Source organism: Carassius carassius, unplaced genomic scaffold, assembly GCF_963082965.1.
Source record: "Carassius carassius unplaced genomic scaffold, fCarCar2.1 SCAFFOLD_65, whole genome shotgun sequence".
NCBI classification, from domain to species: domain Eukaryota; kingdom Metazoa; phylum Chordata; class Actinopteri; order Cypriniformes; family Cyprinidae; genus Carassius; species Carassius carassius.
In genome coordinates this window covers 488,622-498,579 of record NW_026775106.1, presented here as the reverse complement: position 1 = coordinate 498,579, position 9,958 = coordinate 488,622, and the positions used below count along the sequence as shown (strand labels likewise).

The window sequence follows — 9,958 nt, the reverse complement described above, 5'->3', positions numbered from 1 at the left end:
TAAAGTAAGATAAGTAAGATTAAAATTATTTCAGCACGCACACATGCACATACAGTAGTTAGACAAGTCAGGTGGGAAATGCCAGAAGATACTAACTGTTTTGGCCAAAAGTACTGTAATTAATCAGTTGTATACTTTTCTAACATTTAAAACATGACCACTTTACCTGGTGTGAGATTTGTGCTAAGAACACAATTCAACAAGTACTGTTTATCTCAGGCTCACAATCCATGATCACAGTCATAATGAACTTCAGCTTATTTCCAGTTCCTCATCAAATTCAAAAGACTGTGCATGTTGAACTGAAAGGTGGCATGTGGCTAGAGACAATTTAACATTATATGCTGTATGTATACTTCATTTTTTTATACTTAACTTAATTTACACACTGTCTGTTTTTTATGTCCTGTACTCTGAGCCTAATCACAGGTATGTCATATATGAGGTATGTCATATCTGAGCCCAGTTTAAGATGGGCAAATGACATATACACACATAAAACAAAAGTATATGTTGCTTTAAATTAAAAAGGTTAGTAAAATACAGAAATATTTAGACAACGAGATGACAGCATCTACTCAAATGTCTCAGAAGCAGACATCCTGTCGGATGTCAGGCTAAGAAACACAGACCTTGTCCAACTCAAGATTGTGAATGCAATTTTTGTCATTTCATGACTGTCAAACCACACTTAGCTTGGAAAAGCACAAAAAAAAAGTGTATTTTATTTCTCCCTGCTTGACTATATGTGTAAAAGTAAATATTTACTGACATTTTTAAAAAACTGTTTATTAACAGACAAAATGATATTATTGAACACAAATAAATGATTTTGGGTTAGGACGGTATTAGAATCCTGATAACCCTTCTCATCACATTACAGCGTACACTTCTGGTGGTGGGCAGTTTACAAAATATTTTACACATAAAACAAAGCTAAAAGAATAAATGTCCACAGGTTTGTGTGTTCTGTTGTGGCAACCTTGTCGCTCAACCAGTGTAAGACTCGATTTGTTCAGCTCTGATTCACAGACAGGTTTATATGCATCAGTATGTCCTCATCTGCTGTCCTCAGCCTTCACTGGTACAATCATTTGACTGTACTAATATTAAACATATTATAGAGCAACATCACTTTAAACTGATGAAAATGTGTTAGACAAATAAATCTTAGCTGAATCTTTCATATGTGTGCATTACAGCATTCACAAAGACTCTGGTGTGTCCATCTGTGCAGTCTGACGCTTTTGTTTTTCATGCTGATTTACACCGTCCTGGATTAAGAATCTTTGGTCTCCACCTGAATAACAACTACAGTATGGCAATATAGCTGAAAGCAGCAATGAAGGACCCAAGCAAACAGTGGCAATTCAATTCAATAGGACATTATTTAAGCGTTATTTAAGCATCAAAATGAGACGCAAAGAATTCATACTTAAATAACTAAGACAATGAGACAGATTTCACGACAAGAAGACAAAGTGAATCCTGTGAAATAAACATTATCACAAAAATGTGGTACTATGCCCCATGGTTGAACAGTTACAAGCAAAAAATAAGTGAAGATTAAACTGTGTGCTGCTATAAAGTTTAACAGACAGAAGTCAAATTTGGTCCAGGGACGTCACAAAATCCCCCAACACAAGAAGAATATGAAAATGATCAAACACTGCAGGTTCTTGGCCCCCTGAAAATGAAATGTACACACAATAACTTACTAAACAGGACCACAACAGCCTCTTTAAAAGCATATTGACTGAAATAGCAACACAATCTATCAACTTCACTGGATCTTTTGTGATAAGAACAAATCTGAACAGCAAGCAAACACAAATATACTATCAGAAAATTAATTTCAGCACATGATAATGTGAGTCCTGCACCTTCAAACAGCTCGTGCTCCTCATCTCTCTCTCTCTCTCTCTTTCTCTCTCTCTCTCTCTCTCTCACCAACACTGTAGTGTTAACTCACTCTTTCTAACAGTTATTCTCTCATCTGCCATCGACTCTATCATGCTGTATCAAGGTTCTGTCTCTGTCTCATGCTGAGGAGGGATGTGTCCCTCAATAAATAAGTGCAGAGAAGGGAAACAATACATAATTGTTATGTGGCTTTGGATAAAGCATGAGAGGCTTAACATACTGTATAACAGCACTGATGGTTTTAAGGATCTCTTAAGGTGATTAAAATATGATTCTGTATGTGCTTTCTCATCTCTGTCTCGTCGGTCTTTTGCTCTGTCATTTCTTCAGTCATTTTTCTAGGCATCTGTCCTGCTCTTAAAAATCAATAAATATAAGGAATGTTTGTCAAGTAGATATTACATTAGAGATGAAAAAAATTCTCAACATTAAAAAGATAAACGACATTGGGTTTATTATAAATATGATTGTGTCCTTCCAGTTGTGCTTGATTGTGCAGTACAAAGAGTGGAGTGCTATTGAACCCAAATTGTTAGATGTAAATCTTTGACTATGTATATTTAGGAGATATGGCTCTGAATGTGTGCCCTACTCTTGATTCAGGGAGGTATTCATTGCAAGGTTGCGGTGTAGATTTGGATTCTGACTGTGTCTGTTGCGACTCCGAACAGAGGAAAATGTAGTGTCACACCCTGGAACTTTGCACTTGTGAAGAAGGCGAAGGTGCACCGTTTTGTAATGAGCCCTGAATGTGCCTTTGTTGCTGTAAACTTTCTGGCAGAGATGGCAGGGGATGGGTGATGAGCCGTTCATCTGCTGACTGAGGCAAGGCGGAGACGCAGCCGCTCTGACGCTCAGCCCATCACAGCTCTCGTCACTGTCCTCCAGAGGGAGCCCTTCCTCACTGCCCACGTCTGAGTCCCAGGAGGAATGGGCGCTCGCTCTGGTGCTCAAGTCCAGTACAACTTCATTCTCCACAGCGCCCTCTACTGGCTCAGATGCTCTATTCAGCGATTTACTCATGGGGTAGACGAGGCCTGTACGGTGACTCTCTTTGAGGATAACAGACATCTGGCTGAGCGGCTCTTTGTGAGGGAGGTCTGGATGCTCTCTGCAGAGAGAATATGCCCCTGAATGATCTTTGGTCAACAGCCTGTTGTGCAGATTCAGGTTTGCACTGTGTCTAGAGAAGTACAAGCAAAACATTTTGAAGAGAAAACCAACATGCTTTTGTTTTAAAAAAAATTTTGAATGTATTAAGGCAATCCTCAAACTCTTAGTCCTAATACAACATGTCATGTGCTTTTAAAAAACTGCCTTGTGTAACGTTCCCTCAAGCCTAAACATCTTACCTGTCTCTGCTGCGACGGGATGGAAAAGCAGCATTGCAGCCATCCACAGTGCACATGTGCATCTCCTTTAAGTGCACATTTCGATAATGCATTTTGACACTGTAAGGGTTTTTAAATGTCTTACTGCAGATCTGGCACGGGTGTGGCTGCTCGTCTTCATCATCTGGACATATTGTCTCTGGGTCACTGCAGCCGTCTGCACAGTTTTCACTGATGTGTGTGAAATGGGCAGGTCGACGGTCACAGGGCTGGTCTGGCCGTGAACTGCATGCTTGTTCTTCACATTTTGATGACTCCCTTTCTTTCTCATCATTCTGTTTAGTGTGAAAGAAAGAAGTAGATGACAGTGAGACGATATGACTGTCTGCCTGAGTCAGTTTGTCCCATTCTGTGTCCTGTGAGTCAGGCCCTAATCTAAAGCCACAGTCCACAGGTTCGTGCCCCATGCTGCTAATGTCACACTTTTCTGTGTCTATACAGGGGCTGAGGGCTGGATTCTCTTCTTCAGACACGCCTTCAGCTGCCAGCTCATCCTTCTCAATTTTGATAGGCATGCTGGACTTTCTAGACTTCTTCTTAGGCACCGGATCCGAGCTGGTCTGCATATGACTGGTGCTCACAGGCACTGAGGAAGACAGAAGCGGGAGAGAGGGCAGGCTTCCTGGCGTATGAGCCAGCTCAGCTGGGGTCACCAGGCTCCGATAAAAGGGAAGCACAGGCTGCACAGTCTTTAGATTGGGAAAGAGGATGCCGCTCTGGCTCATGCTGGATAAAGAGCCATGGAGCTTGTGCTCTGAGTTGCGGATGATGAAACTTGAGACAGTCCTGCTCTCTGGGATGGCAGCAAAGTCTCTCTTCTCACCCTCGGCTCCATCCTCCTGTCTCGGGCTCAGATCGCCCTGCAGGTCCTTGTCACGATTATTGCGGTTCATAGGCATGTGCAGCCGAGGGTTCGGATTAGCACTGTGCCTGTTCCGACTGCGTAAGGAGCTGAAGACCATGTTGCAGCCCTCGATGGTGCACTTGTGTTTGATCTTCAGATGAACAGCGTTATAGTGTATTTTCAGCGTGCCTTTATCATAAAAGGTCTTCTCGCAGGCACTGCAGAACACACGGCCCTTCTTCAAGGATCCGCTCTTCTCTGCACACCTTACCTTGTTCTCAGGAGACATGTGTATGATTTCAGAAGTTATGGAGGGTGTGCAAGGCGTGGAGGGAGAGGAGTTTCCACTCACGTTAAACTCTTCTGACTCTATCTTTGGAGATTCTGTGTCCATCAGACCCTCTGATCTCATTGGGCCGGAGTCAAATGGGCCACCACCATCAAGGCTCACTTCGGATGTCTCATGTCTCGTCTGTGCCTCCTGGTGGCTAGAATCAGTACTGGAGCTTAGCAATGGTGCCGGAACAGAATTCAGCAGTTGCAGTGGCAGCATGAGGGCCATACTGTTCACCAGTGTTTCAAAATGGTGTCCGTTACTGCAACCAGGTTCTTCAGCTTTAGCTGGCAGAAGCACAGGCCGCTGCGTACTGCTTTCAATGAAGCTGCGGATGTCAGAATTGGTTCTTGTGGTTGGGACTATGACTGCCTGTCCCTCCTTATCCTGCAGTGCCATGAGCTCCACAATGGACTTGGTCTCTCCGAAGCGCAGGAATTGCCGCAGCGTAACGATCTCCTCTTCAAAGGTCATTATGGCCCAGCGGTCCAATACCTTACCAGCCACATCCTAGACACATACAAACGAGGAATATCATTTGGATCATCAGTTTTTAACTAACAAATGTTTTACACCTGGGCCCTAAAATACTCCACAACATCGGACAGATTGAAAGAGTTACTAAATAACAAGTCAACCATACATCTAATGCATGTGGACTTGAGAGGTCTAATTACTGCAGCAGAGCAATTCATTCTGGAGCGTAATTCTTCTTCATTTAGATGATGCAGGTTTCCCTGTCAAAGTAGGAGGGGAGGGGAGAGATCAGAGGGGAGTCAGGCAAGTCTTTCAGCCCGCCTGTAATTACTCTTGAGTGCCAGCAGGCTTTGAAAGTCATACAGCAGCTTCATGTAGTAACCAGAATAAATATTTCATCATACAGCATTCATCTGGAGGTCTGAAGAGGCTTTAAGTTTACATTGTCCACTAGAGGAACTACCATGAATTTAATTCAACCACCTGAATACTTGACAAGCAAATAGAACAAAGAAATCTCAGTGGCTCACCACTAGATTTTAAGGAAATGTGTGAAAAAACTGTAATTATCTATCTCAAATTGAAGTGTGTTTTTCTGCAGGTCGGCTCAGTGTGAGTTGAGTAAAAGTATTAGCAGCAGCTCACCTGAAGTACGTAACCACGAATGTAGTCCTGGAGAGTCCAGTCCAGTGCATTTAGGATCTGAATAACCTCCTCCTGCTTAAGAACACTGAAGAGTCGGTCCAGCAATATCTTAAGACGCACTGGAATTGCTTGCGTCCCATAAAGCATCAGACTACAGATATCAAATACCACATTGGAGTGAACAATCTCCACCTGGCTTCCTTGGTACATGTGATGAACCTTCAGCTTACTCAGAGCTGCAATTCAGCAAAACAGACACTGGTTTACATGCAGAAATCAGCAAAGCATCTCTATATGTTTCATGAAATCATTTCTGTAATTCATAACTGAATATGTGTATTTGTTGTTGTTTTAGTTGACTGTGCATTTTTATAAATTTGAGAAGAATTCTTCAAGTTGCATATGCATTGAAATAAAAGTGTACTTTAATAGAATTGCTTTTTTGGATGAAAAATTACAGAAAATAATGTAAATGATCTATGAAACATAACAACTACATCAAAATATAAAGTCATTATTAATTTAGACCAATTTAGCATTAAAATATTTATTTATTTATTTTTATTATTATTTTAATATACCCCTTGAAAGAATGTTGATTATCACCACAAAACATTTTTTCTGATTTGGCTATTTGTTTAAAGAAAAGCACAAGGCATTTATTTTGGAAATAAATGTATGTAATTATTTTGAGGATTTAAAAGCAGAAATGTGAAGATTATTTTTAAAACTACTTCAATTCTTCTGTTGAAGATTGTGTTATTTGAGCTCATCATAAAGTGTGTTTTAGACATTAAATTGTCATGGAAACCAGTTTGTAAAATTGGACATAAAAAAAGATTAGTAAGCATTTTTCTTCAAAATAAAATCTTAACATGGACAATCTTGTCGATATAATTATGCCTCATTCAGTGTAACACAATTTTTTTTAAAGAAAACATCAACATAATTTATCAATTGAGCTTAACTTGGATTGAGCCCAGAATATTCCTTTAAAGTGCTGTTCAAGAGGAGAAGAGACGGAGAGTCAAAAAAGAGAGAAACAGACAACAGTCAAGAGTGTTAAATGTGGTCTGAAGTTGTGTGAATGTTTGTGTGAAATGTAATATTATTCAGAATGTGAAACTCACCATGGGCGACCCAGCCGTGCCTGCAGTGCTCACAGAGACGCCGCCTCAGTTTACCAGGTTTGAAACTGTCACAGTTGCAGTTCAACACCGTGCAGCAAATAGCCTGTCAAACACACAGTAATAATGTCACTAAGCTTTAATACAGTCCATCTATTTATTCATCACAAATAGCCCGTCTTTTATCCAATATGCAAAGTTTCATACTTTCACTTTTAAATACATTTGTGTGTGTGTGTGTGTGTGTGTGTGTGTTTGTGTGTAAATATCTATATCTAGACACACACAGAGACACACACTCACACTGTACACACACACACTGTATTTTTCTCATGCTGGGGAATAAACATGATCATTAGTTTTTCATAGCTCCAGTGCTTCTGTTAAACCAAGACACACCAGATATAGATTAAACAATTTTATTCAACTTTTTCTTACTGTTATGCTGATAATGAATTAATGCTGATTTTCTATCAATTCAGAGACTAAAAAAAGCAAAATGTAAGCATTTTTTCTAGAGTTTTAGACTGGACCTCACGGTACATTCATATATAGATAAATAAATAAAATAAAGTATTCATCTGGGCATAAAACATAGAGTGAGACAGTGTAAATTCATATTAATTAATGTCACTTTAGCATAAATCAACAGTTCAAGTCTATATTGCGATAACATGGTAACAGGTAACAGGTAACAGACAATATAACTGCATCATAACTATTTTTCCTCAAACCATAACTATAAAAGACATTGGCACTTACACACACAAAGAGAGAGCAATCATTTAAAATGGACAAAACTCCCAATGAACTGTACATATTTACATCATGAGAGGCAATAGAAAGCACAAAACATCGTTTTAAAATTAAATGATTTGATGCATTAGGTAACATCAAAGAAACTTCTGGAGTGGTTATTTCTGAATACATTTCAAATTATTACTTATGCTGGCTTATGTGCAGTTCATTTTCCAAAGCTTTATTATTACTGTTTTCATTATATTTCTCTTTTTGAAATATATGTGAAAATGTTTGTACTACATGGCACTTCAACAGTTTAATAATACAGCTTTATGGCTAATGGTGCGACTGTATTGTTAAATACATTACAGCAATGATACAGCATATTATTTTGGATTTTATTAAGAAATAATTAAATTTCTTAAAAATTATAACAATTTACTCTTTATTGACTGATTGATTATTAAAAAGATTTTGTTTTTGCTATGTACTATTTGTAAACTTTGATACCAAAGATCACAAGTAAAATCATGACTGATATGTTTTAAACCAGAATGTCACATATTATCAGACAAATATTATTTTAACAAAGTGTACAAGTTAGTAGTTCTACTGGGACCACAAAAGCATATATTTAAGATGTGCAAGTATATGAAAAGAGAAAAGCAGCGGTGTACAGTTTAAACAAGTGCAGCGGTGAATCTCTAAAAGAAAGAGTTTGACTGTCAGATCTCACAAAACAGGCCTGTAATAGCAAACAACAGTGACAGATCAACGTGAGCTTAATGAAGTCAGCGCACAAACACACACACACACACACACACACACACACACACACACACACACACACACACACACAAAGCTTTCACGCCCCAAGGCCATTAACTGTGTTTGCCCGCCCAGAAATGGGGTCTTAGTCCCACTTTGGGACACTAACTCATCACCATTAGCAGAAAGACAGAGACGGGATTTGTTAATGCTGAGAAAAATAACAATATGTCTCCTGTTGTTCCATTAACAAAAAATTTTCGGTGATTTTCTATAATGAATGTGTCTTTCACATTGGTCTTTAGATTAAACAAGCATTCCACACACAAACACTACGGCGGAGAATTACTCCTGTCTTGAATTACATTCCAGTGGACGAGCAACAAACTCACACACTTGTGAAGACACATCACACCCATTTAAAGAGCACAATAAAGTTTCTCCTGAAAGATCTAGTTATTAAATTGCTCTTAATACATAGATTCATATTCATATGGATAGTTGAGCTTGTTTTTTTCCTGCACACCAATAAACACACAGCACAGAACAGCTCACAGAATAAGCAAGCTTTTAAAATGCATTTTTCTCACCATTACAGTCCATGCACATAACTTACAATCCTCTTTTTTCTTATTTAATTTCTCTAAGAAAGACTCAAACTCAAACTAAACTTCTTACCTCAGACATTTTGATCAAACTGAAGTTTCCAGTGTTTCTGAGAAGTTTGCCATTCCATCAGCTCCTGTCTGTACAAGTTCTCCCTTCTACTGCAAGAGAATCCATCACTCACAGTTCAGTCACACTCACCCACACAACACACACTTTCTCCTGCAATCGACAATCACTGCGCGCGTCCCCAGGCCCATGTGAGTGTGTGAGCGTGTCCAGGATGAGTGTGTGCTGGAACTGGGCGCTGGGGAGTGGATTGAGACCCTCCTACCCGTCGAACTCTCTGCCTCTCACCTTAGGAGATCTCTCTCTCTCTCACACACACACACACACACACACACACACACACCTCCCCCACTGGGTGGCGGGCCAGTCTCCTCACAGCTGGCTGGAAGAGGGCATGACACGCGTCTCTCACAGAGATTTGATCAAAAGGAATCACAAAGGCTGGAGGCTCCTAATGCAGTCAGGAGAGACTCTCTACCTCTGCTCTCTCACTCCAGCAGTTTGAGTAATGCATTAAATCAATGCAGCCCGGCACAAGACACACTCAAGCACTGGATACTGTGTGTGTGTGTGTGTGTGTGTGTGTGTGTGCATGCTTTAACAGCCTCTGATCAATCCCAGCAACTTATGCTTTGGCTGACCAGAATCTTACAAATTTCATCCAATTCAATGTTTTCTTTGTAGTGATTCAGTTGTCACATATCTGCTTTAAATACAAGGATAGGAATCATTTCCAAAAAACACTTGGTTGTATTTTCTATAGAAAAAAAATCATTGGTTAGGCAGGAGGACGTGAATGATTTTTCACTGAAGCACTTGAATTCAAAAACAATTAATTAAAAACACCTTTCTAGTAACTGTCCCTTGAACGTCGGACAATCAATCCATGAAGTTTATATCTACTGAGCTGATGAGGCGATATTACATTTGGTGCAGTCACTTGACATTTTAATACACCAATTATACAGCAGGTAAAAACATGCTGCGTTTAATCCATTACAGAGCAGGTTTTAACAGGTTTTTGCTTCTTTAA

At 39.6% G+C, this 9,958-nt stretch overlaps 1 protein-coding gene across 2 annotated transcripts; it reads right to left on the bottom strand.

The window, feature by feature from the left end:
• Positions 1-472: 472 nt before the first annotated feature.
• Positions 473-9,318, bottom strand: LOC132136718 (zinc finger protein basonuclin-2-like). 2 transcript variants are annotated; one of them, XM_059547320.1, is made up of 5 exons: positions 8,929-9,318; positions 6,745-6,847; positions 5,615-5,850; positions 3,276-5,002; positions 473-3,034 (listed from the first exon to the last, which is right to left on the bottom strand). In XM_059547320.1, the coding sequence occupies exons 1-5, from the start codon at positions 8,935-8,937 to the stop codon at positions 2,512-2,514; spliced, it is 2,598 nt and encodes an 865-aa protein (XP_059403303.1). In that variant the 5' UTR covers positions 8,938-9,318; the 3' UTR covers positions 473-2,511. The 2 variants fall into 2 exon arrangements, with proteins under 2 accessions (XP_059403303.1, XP_059403302.1); XM_059547319.1 differs by having other exon boundaries at positions 476-3,106; positions 8,929-9,303.
• Between the last annotated feature and the right edge of the window lie 640 nt (positions 9,319-9,958).